The sequence below is a fragment of the Chelonus insularis genome, unplaced genomic scaffold, assembly GCF_013357705.1.
Source record: "Chelonus insularis isolate UGA/USDA-ARS -01 unplaced genomic scaffold, ASM1335770v1 contig_93_pilon, whole genome shotgun sequence".
Lineage (NCBI taxonomy): Eukaryota > Metazoa > Arthropoda > Insecta > Hymenoptera > Braconidae > Chelonus > Chelonus insularis.
The window spans coordinates 363,124-383,390 of NW_023276782.1; the positions used below are offsets into that span (position 1 = coordinate 363,124).

The 20,267-nt window shown below is 32.1% G+C and overlaps 1 protein-coding gene across 2 annotated transcripts in view; it reads right to left on the reverse strand.

Annotated features, from left to right (window-relative positions):
- The window catches only part of Ten-a (tenascin accessory), a 297,917-nt gene that overhangs the window by 194,913 nt on the left and 82,737 nt on the right, over positions 1-20,267 (reverse strand). For both annotated transcript variants that reach the window (XM_035092066.1, XM_035092067.1), the window contains 3 exons: positions 12,516-12,746; positions 1,495-1,698; positions 1,189-1,395 (listed from right to left, as the gene is read on the reverse strand). In XM_035092066.1, coding sequence (XP_034947957.1) covers positions 1,189-1,395; positions 1,495-1,698; positions 12,516-12,746 — 642 coding nt within the window. The remainder of the gene's footprint in view (positions 1-1,188; positions 1,396-1,494; positions 1,699-12,515; positions 12,747-20,267) is intronic.

The window sequence follows — 20,267 nt, forward strand, 5'->3', positions numbered from 1 at the left end:
GTTTTAAAATTAATACTAATAAATCCATGAATAGAAATTCATAATAAAACGTTTCGCTAATTAAAATAAATTCACTTATGTTATCACTGTTGATGAATTTTCCTGTGAGCATTTAAACTCTCTAATAATATTTTTGCATAAACAATAATGAACAAAAAACTCATAAAATGGCGTTCAAGCTCATTATCATCACTTTTCAGACTTGATTTACTCGTTAGCCATCACTGTACTAACAAAATATAATTCCACTATATTTCACAACGTAAATATCTAAGGATTTTAACATGTTTTTACTTTATGAATCACTGAAAAAAAACCCTAGTTTAATGTTAAAGCTTATTAATATCACTTTCTGAAATAAATTCACTTATCTTACTGAAACTTCATTCAACTTTTGGTTGCTTTCAATATGAGAGAATAATTACATTATAGCCGGTAATTGCATTCGTGGTACAGCTCGTTAACTTATCGTGCAAAAGATTTTAATCCGTAATGTTGTTACTGACCGGCGTCAGAGGCGGATGAAGGGTGATTCTCCAAACGTCGAAGGAACTTTACTACCAAAATTCAAACTCTTAATTGGGATTTCATATTGATTGAATTTCCGTGACCCTCATTCAAATAGCATCATTTTGTTCATATATATATTGCTTCTTTCGAATCACGTAATTACTCCAATTTCAACGAGATTTTTTCCGTCGAAATTGCTTGGTACAATTTTTACCTCTTTTTATTCTACTAGGTCGTCATTCTTAGAAATAACTGATATTGATTCCGATGAATTTCCTACGACTTCAATTGTTATATTTGTCATTCCATTCCAAGATCCAATCCTTTCGAGATTCCTGAATAATGAAATGAGCTGATCCCAATTTCCACATTAAAAAAAAAAAAAACAATTTAAACATAGATCAATCCAATGAAAAAAAATACCCGAGGTATAATGGAAAGATAATAAAATAGCCAATAAAAGTATCTTTGAACAACATGTAGAAAGAGAAATACATAGAGATGAATATGTAACATATTACCGTAGTATATCACAATGTCAAATATTTTTTCATAGCATTCTATTAGAAAAATATTCAGTAACATGGAATTTGTGGAATTTAATCAAAGATAATTTTAATATTTGTTTTTAATTGAGAATAAATTCAAATGAAAGTTCAATAGAAATAAAAAACATACCGTTGTTGAGGTTCATGTGGGAATGCTCGTCAGTGTAAATCGTCTCAGAGCGATCACTAGCTGTAGAGCTTGAGCTTAAAGCGCTATTGTGTTGACCTCGACGAGTTCGTCTCCCTAGCGTACCACCACCAGTGCTACCACCATCAGTACCAGTAGCAGTGCCTCCGGAAGTTGATTTCTTCGTGGGCGCCGCATAAATCACCTCGCCTGCAGTGGTCAACAACAACAATTGATCAAAAAACCCTTGCTGTATATGTATATACTTCAAAAGATCATTAGCCAAAACGATGTTGAAGGATTACCAACCATTGCCGTTACGCGATCGATCTGACGGCACGCTGCTATTGTAATGATGTCGGCGGGAATTCGTGCTTTCCATGGGAAACGGTGAAGCTTGTCGGTGATTCGGTGTCAGCGTTGGCGGTGGTGTTGGAAATGGCATCGTTGGATTATCCGTTGTTACTCCGCCTTCCGTATCTGAAACTGTACGATACGTCCGATCGCTCGTACCTGCAAAATTTCATTCCAAACGTTTAGTCCTAGTTGAACATACTATGGAATTAGAACAAGCTGTCAAATGTAACATGATATAATATTCCCACAACAAGATTCCATATACTGCATGTTTGCCTTACATTATTGAGGAATTTTCGAAATTGACCAAAATATACATGGATGTATTTCAGATTCTCATCTATTTTGAGAATAAAAATTTAAAGCATATATGAGTTAAATAAAATTTTTAAATTTCTATTCTATTGCAGACTGTTGTACATAAATTATTGAAGAACGAAAACTTACCAAAATAAAAATCATTATTATTCAATGATGAGAAAATTCTGTTTATGATTAAACTCCATTAAATCATCTGCATAATTCTTCATGATACCTACTATAAAAGCATAATAGATGTCAACATTTCAGTAATGGATAACATCATCAGTTACTCTTCAGTCAGTTTTACTGGAGCATCTACGTTGGCCAACAAGCCATTATGGCATATAGATAATAGCCATCTTCTCTTATCTGAATTAATTTGTACATGAAAGCTAATTCATCATTTTAATTAGCATCATGTAGTTGAAGAATTACATCATTTCCATATATAATTTTCATTTTTTTAAATCGTTCATGTAAGATTGTCGCATATATAAAAAAATAGCATTATGACGCCTTGTGGCAACAAAGTTCATGTTAGATTTTCGATAAAAGTCTTTACGCGAAATACTCGATTACAAGTTTTGAATATATGTTTTATTTGTTCCGATAATTATTATCTATTAAATTTGATATAATTTTACATGTATATTGGCATATTACTTATTATTTTTTACGAAAAAATCGGACGGTACGTGGATAGCGTCAGTCACGGCCGGGACTGACGCCATTAAATGACGTCACGAGAAGTGAGCGGGAACGCGTCTTAATTTAGCGCCCCCTAACGCGTCTTCAACGAACAAAAGCAACTTTACTTTGGCGTCCCCTATTTTTGAAGTGCGAAAATTTAAATTCTTCTTCTACTTTGGTTTTTAAACAAAAAAGTAAATTTATAAATTCAATAATAATTTCTCTGTTATCACATATTGGTTAGTATCTAATAAATATTAATGTTAATCTAATTAATAATACGTTTTGATTTAGTTTTATTTCAAAATAATACAATTATTAAATTTCATTAACGATTGAATTGTACATTATCTATTTACAGTGTTGTTCGAGACGATAATATGTTTAACAAATATTCATTTTATGAATTTTCAAAACTTCTGAATTAATTAAATTTTAATATATCAGCTTACCTTTAATAATAATTAATTCAACTAAAGCATTAAAAAATAAATAAAAAATAATTTATTAAACATTCTCATTAATTATTAATGCTAACAAAATATAATAAATATTATCTATCATAAATGTTATTTAATTGAATTTCAAAAAGATAACTATTGCATAATATTATTTTAAAGCCAACTATACTATTCGAAAAATTCAAATAATTCCTTTAATTTATAATTTTATTTTAAATTTCAGATTTTGTATTATAATTAGATAATTTATCTATGTCTATAATAGTTAAATTTGAGAAAGAAATTTGATTGACATTGTTATCAATTCCAGGAATCATTTTATTTGAATGAAGCAAAAATAATCTGATCTTTTGATTGCGGATTGAACCGCACTTATCTATCGATTTCCCAGTGTACTTCTCTCAAGCTTTCATTTCATTTTCTTCAGCAAAAAACGTTCAACTGTTCAAATCGATGCTCGAACATGTGCATGTATGCATTTTACGTTTACAATTCTCATCGTCTCAAACTATCTCAAGAGTACCAGAGGCGCTTTGGGTACAGCTATCATTCCATTTTTATTGTTTCCTTGCTGGTAGGTTAGCGCGAGTTTGCTAGGTAGCATCAAATACTCGAATGATGTGCATCGTACAGTGTTATTTCAGTTGATAGTACTCGGTTGTGCATCGTTAAGCTGACCCGCATTACTTTAAAATCATGTTTGCTGAATGTATCCACCCTTATCAAGAAAAAAAGCTCTAGAAATTCATGCCATTTCATCCAAGAGAGAAGTAATGGAATAAATAAAAAAGTAACCTCATGTGAATCAAATATTAATTAGATAGCAACTAAAAAATTCAAAGAATTAATCCATAATACTTTCAGTACACTAAAAGATGAGTGATATGAAGATCATTTTCTTTATTAATTAAAGGAGCAATTTTGTGTGGTGGGAAAATAGGCATGTCGGTAAGTAACGTAGAATATAGAAGGTTTCCTAATTTTCTGTTAAATTTCCTTTCTCTTGGTAGAAACAAAGGGAGTAAACCACTAGTAAGAAAACGTTAGGATATTCTCTTATATAAGTAAAGAGTAAAAACACGAGATGAAAGTCTTGATAGTTACACTAGAAGGGTTGAAAGGTGGGGGATTGAATCTTGTCTGTAATTAATGAGCAAAGTTTTATAAATAGCTAAAAGCACAGTTTCTAAACTATAGAACAAATTCTTTGTAGCAGAAACTTTTTTTTTTTACATTTCTTTAAATATCAAAATAAAATAGTAAATTTCCCTTTTTATCACAGCTATATGTATTTATTGAAGTAAATGTGTGTAGAAATCTGTTTTAAAACGTATAAATCCATCCAACAAACTCTGTAGATGAAAAGAAAAAAAATTCTTATGTCAAGATATGAACCCAGTTTACACTGGCTAACCCAGACGTCAGACAGAGAGTACACGAGTCATAGAGGTGTAAAAGCTCTATATCCAGGCTATAAGATATACAAGTGTAAAGGAAAAATGGAAAAAATTAAAATAAAAGAGAAAAAGAAAATGAGAAAGTGAGACCAAAGATAGACACTGCAATAGTCGAGACGTCTCTGAGAGTGAGTAGCCGTGGGTCGGGCCACTGGCGCTGATATTGCTCGCATTAAACTTTCATATTCAATCTTGCCACCCACCGTTGGGAGCACCCCCGTACGCCAACCCAAGCTGAGAGAGCAAAGCCAGCATCAACCCCACATGTAATTGTGTTATGCCCTCTTCGCTTCACAATCCTTCTATCTTTCTCTCCCTTTTTCTAAGTATCCCTCTTTTCATCTTGCGCTTCTCAGCCTTTTCTCATGCCTGTCTTTTAGCTTCGTCTACCAGTGCCTCCGTCAACCTCAATCCTAGCTCTACCTCAGCTTCTTTTACTCTTCTATGTCTTTATTATACTTTCTGATCTATATGAATCTACAAACTCCGTCTCCAGATAGCGTTGAAAAGCATGCTCTACTTGGCTGCTAAATAGAAAAGAAATTCAGCTCAATAAATTTGTATTTATACCTAAAAAAAAAAAAAAAGAAAATAATTGTTTTAAATTCATTCAAGATTATTTAATTTAAAAAAAAAAAAAAACATTAATGATTATTTTACCTATTCGTGACTAGTTTTCACAACTTAATCAGATATATAATTGGCCACTCATTGAACAACTTTGCTGACGTTATCATGATGCTATTCAGTAAAGAAGCTTTCCTTTCCACTTAAACATCACTGCGATTCGTCTTACTGGAGCTTACAATTGCTCTCCTTTACATTGAAATTTATGGTTACGTTTTCACCAGTTGTCTGGAGTTAAGAAGTTATTCACAAAGGAGCTGTCTTTCATCAAAGTGGTTAAATTTATCAGTTCGTTCTTTGAAAACTATTTTCTTGTGTCAGAAAATGGAAAATAATTTAATTAAAATAAAAAAATCAGCTATACATTTTTTTTATTGACTTGGCAATCATATTCCTTATATTATTAAAAAGCAGTTTGAACATTTAGATGAATTCTCATCTTTGTAGAATATTGAAGGAAAAATTAATGAATACTTGACTGCATCTGTCAGCATTGTAGTATAAACTCTATATTATAGATCCATCAGAACATTGATAAAAAAAATCATAAGGAATTTTGCTTCAATCAATAACCTATTGACGCTTTGGACTATACAGAAAATTAGAAATTTAATTCAACGATTCAAGAATAGATGTAATATTAAGTCAAGTCAAGGAAATTAAATAAAGTGTTCGCTTTTTCTATACATTCAATAGCATTCACTCAACAATAGGCCGGTGAATATTTTCTGCAGGAAAAATGTGTGCTTTCAACTATAAATATCTCTGAAGAATCTATATTATAAGTATCATATAGAACTTTATACCTATTGATACATACGTTTAAAACGTTTACTATTCATGTATTGACAGAATAAAATGTATCATTGCGCAATAAATACATGAATAATTGTATTCTACAAATTACATTTACATATGTAAATACATTATAATATAATATTTGATTTCACAGTATAAGAAGAAATATTTTATAAGAATTATTGTAAAAAAGCAGAAAATTATTTTACTTTCATTTTTAACAATTAAATAACTAAAGTTTAATAAGTTTTTGATCTTACTTTACTCATTTGTCTTTCATTTTTTATTTAAAATAGCTCTTGGAATTTATTCTTTTTATTCCGTGAAAAAATAAAAAGATAAATCATAAAAAAATACCCGAGGCGGTACTCTAAACATTTCACAGTGAATGAAACAATAGAGAAACGAACACTAATGAGATTAACTTTTTCCAACTCATAATGATTGAAGTATGAAAGAATCAATAAGTACCATTAAAAAAAATAATTATTTCATTACAACATTTACGGGCATCTTAATGTGTCTGCTGTTAAAAAAAATCTTTCATGACCGTACTGCCCTAGACGATATTAGAGGGTAAAGAGGATAATAGAAAAAATGTATCGGAAAACGTGATGCTTGTGATAGAAAAAAGGGGAATGCAGGACTTGGGAGCGTTACTCTGACGCAAATTAAATGTCGGATCAGGAACACGGTTGCTGTCACTAGCAACGTTGCTATGGCAGCAAGATGAGGGAGAAAACAGTGAAATTACCATTTTAAATTTCCGGAAAGACAGCCCAGTATTATAGAGTCATATGAGCTTTTGAAAGGAATTTTTCAAAATAGATTATTTGAGATAAGGAACCTAAATGAAGTATCGGCAGGTAATTAATAACTCCGTTTGCCATTGACTTTCAATACTTCTCTTCTATAATTAATTTTCAAATAATTTTCCAAAGGATATTTCTCTACATACTCAATTAAAAGAAGGAAAAAAATGATGATTTATTATCATTTACGACAAATATTTATAATTTTTGGGACATTGAAAAGTGGTACGATAAACTGAACCATTTTTTCTTTATTTTATAGTATTATTGACAAACACTTAATGAAAAGTAGACTCATTAATTTTAACAATGAAAATATACTCTTCTTTTTCATGAGTTTGGTAATGAAATTATGAATTTATTGAAAATCTAACAATTATCTGAATGTTAGCTAATAAAAAAAAACTTAGAAAAATTTGATGTTTTACTATAATGATAGTATTTTGAAAAATTAATGACAAAGAAAAATGTTGGTTTTATTGCACTGTTCCCTTCTAGCGTAAGATATTTATGATGACAATCTCCAAGTCATTACTTTAAAAGACATAAATGCACTCTTCTTTCTTATTATTTTCAATTTATGAGGAGTCTTATCGATACCAAGAACTACAATCAATAGGTATAATGGCAACTCTCCCCTTGGTCGTCATAGATATATTTAGAACTCACGCATTTATAGCGTACGTATGACAAAAGTAAAGAAGTTTCTTTCTCATTCCATGTATACCGATGACTATCCTTACGGCCACTTGGTATATCAAGTAACATATTATCAAGGGTCACGAGTATAAAAAAAGCTTATATTTTCCCTAGTATTTGAAGAAATTTTTTGTCCCTTGGCTGTTTTATATATCTTCCATTGTCATCGAACATCCATCGAAGCAGAAAGAAATCGAGGAAATGGTATCCTTAAAATAATAATTCTCGTAGAAACAACGTTACGAGATCTGGAAATTATTCGATGCGTCACGCAAAAGTCGGAAAAGAATTTAAGTGCCCCCCTAAAAGACAAATTGTTATTTTTTATGACTTTTATGATTTCCAACTTGTCTCGAGGTTTCCAACATTTCCTGAAAAGTCAAAGCGATGTAATACATCTTAGTCTACCCAGTTAAATAATTCTGTCTATATCCATTCATTTATTTCACAAGCAAGTATGAATAATATCAAGGATCACCTTAATTTCCTTTGCGAATAATTAAACGTATACTGGACAAGGAAATGGCGCTCAGAGTGACCATGCTTTCGTAGTGGCCAGCCATGCAATTCTCTTCTCTTTTTGCTCAGCGCCCTTAATCCTCGGTTCTCACTCTTGCTTCTCGACGCTCGCGTTTGCCGACGTCTGAAATATTAATCACGACTTACACATGGTATTTCGAGACCAAGAGCATTCCCTCTTCTGCATTATTAAATGCCCCTCTCGCAATAGCTATAGCAGGTAGATTCAGTTGTAATGGCAAGGAGAAATAATACCTTCAACTATATTCTGCAGTTTATATGACGTGTACTTATATACATCCACATAAATACAATTAAACTATTACTTGATAGTAAATGATAGTTGCTTGAAAAATTAAAAGAAACCTTCCTTCTTCTCCTCCTTCTGAATATGATCATAGCAAATTATATGTCTTCAATTTTCTAACTTGATTTGTATTATCGACCTAAGGCTCATCAACCTCGTGATAGCTATACATTGGTATTCGGTCGATATAAAAAGACATTGTTGAGTTTAACCACGTACCCAGCCAAGCATTCATTGCTTTTATTTCTTGACAACAATTCATAGTCATTGATGAGGAGGTGGGTGAATTTCAGTTATTCTTAATAATAGAGACAGTAAAGAGCTTACAAGGTTATGACAAACTTTAATGTACTGTTGTATTCAATATGGTGTTATGTCGCGACATCCATCAACCTTCTTGATATACCATCTAACCATAGAGTGTTGCCGCATCCCTTACTAAGGGGTAGTTTGCCTGACAACTCGATTACATGATACCGCAAGCTTGAGTGGCAAGTAGTGATGCACAGCTTAGTTATATTACCTACATTGCCGCTATATATGCAATCATACTGCGTATAACAAAGCCTTACTTCGTTTCCCTTGATCTAGTGTTCATGTTGACGAAAGATAATACACAACGTCATTGAGGAAATTAATCATGCTCTAGGACTATTTTAGTATTATATAAGGCCTGTCTTCATGTGTAGGTGTGAAGAAAGAATTTTATCAACATTTTGTATACCTACACTGTGTGTAGTATATTCACACCAAGTAAGGGAGAACGGAGATGCTGTGTAGGTTACGCCAGCAGAATTTATTAGTCACACGCGAGGATATATACATAATATACAGCTCTATGTACTAGCATGCTATGTTGGACCATGTTGTGGTGGCGCCTGGTGTGCGCTATAGTGACCAACGCCTCGACAAACTCTCCATATGACCATGTAGTCCAGATGATCACTAGACCTCAGGTCAGTTAGAAATTCTAATTATTATATGTATATTATTGAAGATTTATTTGAGAGCCTACTTAACATACATTCTAAAAAAAAACAATCTTTTTTTCAACTTTCATCTTAAATTTGATTTAACTCTAGAAACATTTTAAATTGTTTTATTGGATAGAAGGAACCATTTTAATTTCATCAGTAATTTTAAATGAATTGATAGTAATATTTAGTTGCAAGAATGAATTAATGATTGAATTAATAACAAATAAATAAATTATAAAGTTTCTTATTTTATAAGTAATCAACAATTATCAAAGAAAAACACTGAATTGCATCAAACAATTATGCATTTATTTCATGGCCAATAGGTTTTAAAACTTTCTGAATTAATTTTTAATGTTATAAAAGAAACAGAATTAATAAGTTCAAACTTCATATTGTAATCTAAAAACGTTTTTCTATGCATTATAACTTATATAATATTTCTTAAATCGCGTTGAAGTGTACATTTATGTGAGATCGTGCACAGAGTTATAACAAGCAAAGATTTTTACTGCGTAAAGAATTGTCAAGGATTTATGGTGTATTATGAATAAAGTATAAATATCTGACGACAAATAAGTCTGCTTTAAAGTACAGATTTACATTCCCTCGACCTTTAAACTTGTAACTGAAATCTTTGGAAAAGCTCCATTAGAGAAGCTTGCTGATCTCTTGGTCGTGAAAGTTGAAGACGGGAAAAGAAAAAGATGAGTAAGAGTAGAAGAGAGATGTTTCTCCATCCCTTCGTGGGCAAAGTTGTGGCTTTTAGTCGTTGCCTCACGGCAACATTAGGGTGGATCAACTTGGTCCTTCTTGACTTCGTGAGAGAGACGTCCAGTATGAAATTTGTCTTGGGATTCGTGTGACTTTTTGTTTCAACTTAAAGGAAACGAGATAAGTAAAATAAAACTATTTTTCGCAAGTTCATCTTTCTTCTATGCAAAACACTGGTTGGAGTAGTGATGAAAAAATATTGTGATTGAAATATCAATAGAACTCATATGTTATTCTACCAGTTTAGGTGAAACACGTTTATATCATTAATTAATGGCCTGGCATGTGTGTGTGTTGTTACAGGAAAATGGAAATTCCTGCAGTGAACGACAATGTTTTCGAAACAAAAGGCACTGGAGCGTGATATGAACTTTGCGGAGGTAATGAGCTGGCGATATTATGTCTACCAGTGGGCAGCTTGCTAGAATTATCGCCTCTTGCTCATCATCGATACATCAATGATTGCATGAACATAAATTGCACTGGCTTCAATCTCTTCAGAACATATTACAATTCTCATCAACGCTATACATCATCTGATAAGTAGCTCTCACTGAAATATAACAAACAGAAATTGATCAAATATTTATAATGTTATAAACAAGTTTCAGAAAAATAGAGTTTACAAGGATATATAATGTACTTACTTTGATTTCTACAAGACAATAGCTAGCAGTTAGCAACTCTAGTGATGATAAATTATCTTTTTACAAACTAGAACGAGTAGTTTGTCGTAATGTCCTTCCTACTTTAATGATTAATGTTCTGTGAAGTTATTGTTCCTGGTTAACAAGACTTTGCAACTAACAAAACTATTTTTTCTTGCCTTATTTAACCCATATATACTTTTTTCACATCAGAATATACATTTTCGTTATTTTTTTGGATTTAATGTGAAACATACCTAGACAGAAAAAATAAAAAAACATAAAAAATGAATGTTTCAAAGTAAATATAAGCTTTAAATTCATGCATATAAAAGAAAAGTATATAAAAAAGATTACTCATAATAAATTAATGAAAAAAAAAGATATTTACAAGTATGATGAAGTTTATTTATGAATTTTAAACAAATTATTCATTAATCTACATCAATGAATAATATATAATTTAAAGATGCTATGTTTTTGGAGCCAAATGAGGGTTATTAAGAGTTAGTGAACTCTTATAATTTTTATTATAATCATTTTATATAAAGTTGCAATGAAGATAAAATTGCTATAAAAGCGAAATAGTTTATTGTGAATAAACAATTAATTATTTTTTATGACCCATGAATTTATTAAAGGTACACATGACTATAACTATTTATATCTTAATCCTCTTCTAACTTAAATCGGTAGAGATTTAACGCTTAGATGACGGTGAAAAGGAAAATATGAGTAGTCATTAAAGTACAAGCTCGAGACATCTTGGTTGTCGAATAGTCTTCTGTACCAATATACTTCTAGTGCGGTTACGTGACATTGTGCACTGAAGTGAATTTGCGGGAAGGGACTCTTGCTTAGGGATGTAAAGGGGATGGAAAATAGAAACAGGAATGAGGATAAAGTCGATGGGTAGGGTGTGAGGGAGTTGGTAATCGGCGGCCAGTGAATTGGAACAAATGCAGACGGACGTGAGAACGACGGTATCAAAGAGAAGGAAAGGAGGCAAAGATTTCACAGTATTTTATAAGAGAAAATCGTACAAGTGTATCTACTAAGCTACTACGAGACTTGGAAAAAAGTTAAATCTAAAAAATAGCTAAAAGCATAATCATTTTTTTTTGTGTACATAAATCACGTTCTTTTCGATACAATTATTGATCTCGTTCAACTGTGTATTATCAGATTCCACTTTAAGCTCCAATATACTGTTGAAACAGAATAAAGTTTAGCATTACGGAAACGGCTGAAACTCATTAGTGAAGTTCGTAAGATGAAGTGGCATCTGAAACGATCCGTAATGAAGGAGAGCATGCAAGTGGAAATGATACAGAAGTATAGAGAAAATGATGGAGTGGAGAAGGGTGATGTAGCATCAATATTACTTCCTATACCCATTTGCTGAATTGCATTTGAAGACACATTGAGGTAAGAATTATTTTACAGAAAATAAATCGATTTATTTGACACTTTGTGAGAATATGTTTCATGTTTAGACACTTTTTGACAGCAACTAATTATCAGACATCAAAGTAAAAAAATATCTTTCTTCACATTTTGCAATACATTTTTTAATAACACCATTTCCAACGTGATCAAATGCTAACCCAAAAGGATATCAAGTAGAAATGATTGATTTGGTCAGACAAATATTCTCAAGCCAGTGGAGACGAGAAATGTGAAGACAATAAGTTTGGCGTGTGATGTAAAAAACATGATTTGTGCAACCTCATGTGTGAAAGAATCGATAACTTTCAGTCCACGAACAAGTGTAGATTTCATTCCACTTGGAATGATTTTACACAAAATATCAAAATTTGAAACTGTTCAGAAGCATATGAAGAGATATTTCGTGAAGTATTTGAAAGAAAAATTCTTTTACACAAGTCTTGTAATGCTTACCAGAATATTGTTGGGCTAAAAGTGATGCCAAAACATGTCCCGGACTTCTAGCTCCTCTTATATTGGTAGAAGTTGCTCCAACAGCATGCCGAATATTTTCTTCATCGCTGCTTGACTGAGCTCCGTATCCGCGCCGTTCTCGCCATTCTAGGGACCGTTGACGGCGCAGGCCACGGCCCCCATTTGTGGGCCCACGGCCTAAAGTCCCATCACTGTCCATCATAGCAGCATCTACGAATGAAAAAATAAGTTTTTACAACTCACTTCATTTTAAATCAAAAAGAAACAGAATGAATAAATTATTCTGATTAAATTATTGTAAAAAATTCTTCATCTCACTTAATTTTTCTAAAGGGAAAATAATTTTAAAAGACAAGTTATATAAATAGAGAAAAAAGAAAAGGCATCCAACGTTTAGAGAATTTTTTTCTGATGAAATTAAATTATGTAAAAATTAAATTCTATGTAAATAATATTAACTTGTGTTTTAATTTTTTTCCCCCTCAAGGCTGTTACTTTCTTTTTCGCTTCCGTACATTTCTTATTCTAAACTAAATTCAGGAAATAAGGGTGTTGATGATTGTAGACGTGATAAAAGGGTACTCCATAATGAGTTACAACTTGACAGAAGGCTACAATAAATTTGTAAATAGCGAGAAATTGTTAGAAAGTCGAAAAATATTAATCACTGCCGAGAACTGGTTGCCATTAGCTCTCGATTTAGCAATGTCTTGAATGGCTTCTGAGATCGATCAATTCGATTGAGAGAAGCTGGAGAATTGGAGAGTCTTGAGAACCAAATGCCGCTCCGAATTCCCACTGTGACATACTCAATTCAAGACGCCTTGAACGATAGAGAAACCAACTGATTGATGTTCGTAGAACACCAAGCTCAGCTTTGTGATTGGTTGTCTAAAGACCACGAGACAGTTAAGTAGTTAACAATTCAATTTGACCAGTAATAGCAAACGAAATACCGGTACTTTGATGGAGCAGAAATTTCATCAACTATTTGACGTTGTGAATTACTTTATTCCCTCTGAATAATGATTACACAAATAACTTTTACTGTTCATTATCGTTATTATTATCTGTCTGAGAACGATTTAATTCAAGGAAATATAAAAGTCTGAGTCAGGAAATAATAGTAGACTTAAAAGTATTGCAAATATTTCATGGTATTGTGCAAAAAAAGAGACTCGTGAAGTTTATTGGAGCTAAACTTAGAATTCAATTAAAGCTAGCAAATAATATAGTTTACAATGGTAAATAGAATGATCGGTGAAATTACTTTAAGAGTATTTGATTAAATAAAAATCATGATGTAAAATTATTACTGAAGCACTTTTAATGAGTTTTATAAGTCTCTTAGTCATTATCACGTATTTTGTTTCTGCTCTTTTCCATTAACTTTGTAACAATGTTCAATCACGCGAATAAATAAAAGTATCGGTTACTCACTTTTTAATATTTATCAAGCTCCAGATACCTTTTAAGAGATTTGGAATTTTAGTGTGTAATGTATATATAATGTACATATCCCACCGTGATAGCAATAACATTTTTAACAACCTCTTTTTTAGCTAGTTTCAATGGGTTCCAACAGGCAAGCGCATCTTCCACGAATGCAAGTGGATACTTGATGGTGGTTCGTTTCAGTCTTTTACGCTTTCTTTGTGTTCTAAGTATGTAGTTATGGAAACTTGTTAAAATATTAAATATTATTTTTTTATTGATACTTATAGCTAAAGAGAATTTCATATAAAATCGCTATAAATACAAAATAACAGGGAAAAATGGTTGATGAGAGTTGGTGCATGTTTATAGCAAAATTCTCTATCGTTGTAAAAGGAAAAAGATCATCTTTTGTCGACCTATCTTTGCTGTAATTTTACGTGAGTCAACGTTAAGGGGTACTAATATAATAACCCGGAACAATATAAAATGATCCTAGACGAGGGTTTCAACAAAGACTTGCTGACTTCGCGTGGCTGTATACGCGGTCATTAATATCTCTTGGGATTTCCTTGCTTGACATAAAACCACACAACATTGTCATACAGCAAAAAATGCTTGTTATTATTTTTTTACTCGCTACTATCAAGCCTCTTATTGCATAAATAGTTACTATAGAGCTCAGGTCAATTTTATCTGGTTTGATTCACATCGAATGATGCAAAGTCAAATTGACTTAGGCCATGTCCAAAACTCTTAGTCCAATCAGTATTAAAAATAAAAACATTTTTTTTCTAAACTATCTTTGATGGATCAAAATTAAAATTGCTACTATCAAGTTCCTTATTACATAAACAGTTGGAGACAAAGTAGGATTATGAGTCAATTTTTTTTCGTTTAATCACATTTTATTTTGTTAAATTATCTTTAATCATTACTTCTTGAATGTTCTATTTAATGTCAAGTTCTTTTCCAATATATTTGTGGACTAGCTAATAGAAGAGGTAGCGTGTTTGAAAAGAAAAAAAACGAATGAACCGTAATTTACTAAATAGCTCAGAAATAAAATGAAGAAATAATTCTTTTAAAAAATTAAATTACAATTAGAAATATTTTGTAAACGTTAAAATTTAAATTAAATTAAGTTACTGAACTGCAGAATTACATTCGTTAAGTAAATTCTCGATAAAACAAGCAAAAATATTTCAGCAATTTTTTCATCAACAAGTACATGCATATTTATTTAAAATGAATTAGTCTCGGTGGAGGAAATATGAGATTATATTATTAAATATAATGAAAAAATATTTTTTAATATATACAAATAATATAAACAAGTCCAGAGGGTGGTTCTAATAAAACACAAAAGAAGAGCAGAAAAGTAGAGACAAAAAAAATACCATTATTATCGGGCTTGGTCGCACGTGTATATTATTGCCAAGAGATTGCTTCTTCTGAGTCAAGAGTTCGAGACGACGCGTGGAAAACTTTTCTAATATCTTCTGCCGTGTAGTCCAAGACAAGGTGTGTGTATATACATATAGAAGGTGTCCTGGTTTTCGAAACGAATAAATGCATTACATGTGCCGAAGTAAGCTTTTCTTTTCATCTTCTGGACGTGATTACAATTGGCAAGAAATAAAAAGTTTCTATCGAGTTAGTTAATTAAGTGCAGACTATAATATTTATGAAGAAAAAAAGGCTTTTAAGAAAATTATCCATAATCTTGTTGAGTTAAATTTTTCGAGATTTCTTTGCAATGTTAGTCAGGTATACTTTTAGCGTGTCTCAAAGCAATTTTTGAGATTTGCATAGAACACTTTTACCAACGTCGGAATAATATCCAGACAAGTGGCGAGAAGCTTTTTAAACGGCTCTGTGTAACAGCTCTGTAACAGCCGGACGACATTGTCGTTCGTCCTCGTTGTAAGATCTTGAACGGGTGCGAAACCACGCCGTTAGTAGGTAAGAAGGACATCTGAATGCATGAAACATAGAAGTGTGGGCCACAGTTATGGTTCGAGAAAGACTCCTGCATATTCATTGGGTCTACGCCAAGAGGATTCAAAGCCGTCACGTGGTGATATTCTTCAGCATAAGGATCAAAGGTTGAAAGTTATGTCTCTATTATTGCCAACTTCTATTGCGAATGAAGAATGTAACTTACAATGGAAAGTAAACCGCAAATTGGAACCAACTGAAATAAGATAGAGACGAATAAAGAATCTAGATGACCAAATTATTCATTTTTCATCAAACTTTTATCACTTTTATTCGCCAATTATCAAGATAGAAAAAAAAAGGACCATTCTTTATATCTAATCAACTGAAATTGTTTTATTATTAACCATTTCCCTTGAAACGATTTTTTCGATTGAAGCCTCAACATTGTATAACCGATTAACTGTAACTAAAATCTCGACAAAGGTGTAAAGCAAGTGGACTGATTCACTCTCGCGTGAGTAGGGAGTTCATCACACGATAATTTATATGGTAATTTCTGGAACGTAATAAGTCCGCTCTCTGTGGGCAAACCGTGCTCGCCACTACACACGATCCATTTTCGCATCCTGGGCACGGTGCGGTTGGGTTTGTACAGCTTATAAGCGAGTCTACCAAAGGAGAGGGAAAGAGGCTGAATAGTCCGGTCATGCACACATCATTGTTAAAAGCGCTCATCGATTTGGAACCCTTCAAGCGTGGTCACCATAAACCAGATACCGACAATTTTCCAAGCAACGTCACGACGTCGACCTACGTTCACTGTCGAATTTTCTAGGTGATAGTAGACGCCAGGAGAAATTCAATTAACTAAGTGTCTTGTCGCGCCACTTATCTGATTGACGTTTTCTGTCTGTTCACCTTGTTATAGTTGTCGGACAAAATTTTTTGACTGTCAACATGTGTAAGTGTACTGAGTCTTGAATTAATGATAAGGAAGTCTACAGTCTTGGGATAGTTTTAAAGTATAAAGAGAAAGATGTAAAAAAAGTTTAAACAAATTCAGTTCAGCCATTTTTTATTTATAATAAAAGACTGACAAAATGAGTTGAGTGAGAAAGACATTTGGAATAGATTTTACTTACTGAGTAATTAATATTATTAATATGAGTGAAATAATTAATTTTTCCAGGCGGTGCCTCGATTTCGTATTTCTACGCATCAAAACGAAGAGAATGAGTGGTCGATCATCAAAATCGGACAACTTTGATTTTTCGACCCAAAAAAATGGCAAGTGGTACCCCTTTCCATTTTTTTTGGCGAAAAAATAAAAGTACTCCGATTTTGAAGTTTGACCACTCATTCTCTTCGTCTTAAAGTGTAGAAATGCGGAATCGAGGCACCGCCCGGAAAAACTTACTTTAACACCCTCAAAAAGGGGTAAAACTGGATACACATTAGAACTCATCATCCTCTTGACTTATAACTCATGAACGGATAGTCTAATAACTGATTTCATGGACGTTTTAGAAAGCTTAAAATGTAGGCTAAACATGTATATTCATAAATTGATTAGCAAAAATTTCCTTCATCCTTAAAATCGCTAAAATATAAAAAAAAATCACATTTTTTTGAGAGTTTGCCAACTATTTTCGCAATTTTGAGGGTGAAATAAATTTTTCAAACGTTTTTCATGGATATGTATCTTTAGCTTAAATTTTGAGGTTTCTAAACACCTCCCTTATAATCGTTATTGCATGACTTGTTCGAGAGTTATAGAAGTCCAAAGTCAAAGTGAGGATAGAAAAATCATCTACTTTCGACTTTGGATCCTCATAACTCGTAAAGAAATCATCTTAAGATGATTTTTAAGAGCTATTTAGAAACCTCAAAATTTAAGCTAAAGATACATATTCATGAAAAACGTTTGAAAAATTTATTTCACCCTCAAAATTGCGAAAATAGTTGGCAAACTCTCAAAAAAATGTGATTTTTTTTTATATTTTAGCGATTTTAAGGATGAAGGAAATTTTTGCTAATCAATTTATGAATATACATGTTTAGCCTACATTTTAAGCTTTCTAAAACGTCCATGAAATCAGTTATTAGACTATCCGTTCATGAGTTATAAGTCAAGAGGATGATGAGTTCTAATGTGTATCCAGTTTTACCCCTTTTTGAGGGTGTTAAAGTAAGTTTTTCCGGGCGGTGCCTCGATTCCGCATTTCTACACTTTAAGACGAAGAGAATGAGTGGTCAAACTTCAAAATCGGAGTACTTTTATTTTTTCGCCAAAAAAAATGGAAAGGGGTACCACTTGCCATTTTTTTGGGTCGAAAAATCAAAGTTGTCCGATTTTGATGATCGACCACTCATTCTCTTCGTTTTGATGCGTAGAAATACGAAATCGAGGCACCGCCTGGAAAAATTAATTATTTCACTCCTAAAATGGGGTAAAACCGGAACGAGGGGAACGTCGGGGCTCTTTCCTACTGCGAAATATTTGGGGAACGAAATTTTTCATACGTAATCATAAGATTACGAATTTCAATAAACGAGAAGTTTGTTGTTAAGGTACAAAGTATGCCTAGACTCATTCTCAACGATTTGACAACAGCATTTTCCAATATTTCAAAAATTTAATTTTTTAATAAACGCAATAAAATTCTAATTGGTCACTAAAATATTGGAAAAATCATTTGCATCGATAGAAACGTTCAACTGTCGTTGGATCAAATTTCATTTAAAACTGGTGATACTGTTGGTACCATCAAAAATAATCGAGCTTTAATTTTTTTCGTTTGTACAAAAAGTGTCATGAAGAGTCAAGGTTATTTATTTCCAACTTTAATTTCACGTATAAATTTCGCGCAGAGAGAATCATGCTGCACGCTTGTTACGTCATGCATGAGTCAATGTGCTTTGATTAAAAATTTTTTCAACGACGTAGTATTGATCGTTGGCGCTCATCGATCAGCAATTAATAAAGTTTCACTCATTCTGTATATATCTATATGCATATACAGTCATCACAAGCCTTTATTGTCCAGTGCTTATGAGAAACCTCGAGGGTTTAAGTGCATTTAATTTCATGACACGAACGTTGATGCTAGTTATTGAATTTTTTTGCTAAACCACTTCCTTTTTGTCACGATGCACGTTCACTACCTTTCTGCTGCTTTTTCAATCCAGTATTTTCGTAAGACCATTTTGGTCATTCCCCCTCATGCTATCATTTTTTGTTCATCCCTAATCTTGTTTCTCCATTTTGTTAGCACTTACCAAAATGACTCTGATAGGCTTCTTAGTTTTTTCAGTTCCAAAAAACACCTACTATTGAATAATTATATCTAATATTGCCTCACGTATTATTACCATCATTCAATTTAAATGCTCGCGGAAATTAAGACCTTTCATAATGTAATGCATGAAAGAGCTCATGATTGCAGAAGCAGTTAGTGTAACCACATGCAAATATATTTATTTAAAGTTGTTCCATGTCTGCACAGACGTGTGTAATGGTTTCTATGTGTGAGTATATAACACTCTAATTAGATGAACGAGTAATATATTACATTGGGTAAGTGCAAATATTCACAAACTATATAATAGTTAAGGATTTGTATGTCTTCATACAATTGCAGTTTCTTATTTTTAATTTTAAATCCAAGTATTAATCAATATTCCTTCAAGCTTGGTTTAGTGATATTTTAAATTTATTGTTTATTTCAGTCTTTTTCTATCCAACAGTCATTGAAGTGCATTAAAGCAACATTCAGAACAGAAATCTTCCTAGAGGCTTTTATTATATAAATAAAAATGTTTTAAACAATTTATACCAGATTAATATCAAGACTGTTAGATTGGCAAAGGCTTGGAAAATAAGCAATGAATGTAAGAAATATTTTTTTTGTTTAAATTAATCATTCTACAATTCATGATATCAGAGTTTATTTAAATAAAAAATGGTATAGAAGAAAAAAACATTAGCCAGCTTTAATTAAATTCAAAATCAGAAATGGAAGTATAGAAGATTGAAGATCATACTGTAAACAATTATCTTTTAAATGAAACCAATTAGCTGAATGCAACCCATTGTACTGGAAAATAAATGAAAAATATCAAACAGTCGACGAAGAATTTTGCTTTGTAATTTACTTCAACACTTCGCCAAGATGATCATAATAAAATGATTGTTAATTATTGCAACTTTCTGATTGTCACCATGAAGTATTTCAGTTTCTCTTAGAGAATGAAGATGAATAAAGTTTTATTTTTAAAGAGAACAATTCTTAAAAAATAATACCATTAAAAAACATGAAGTTTGATAAAAGATGCTGCAATGAAATGAATCTC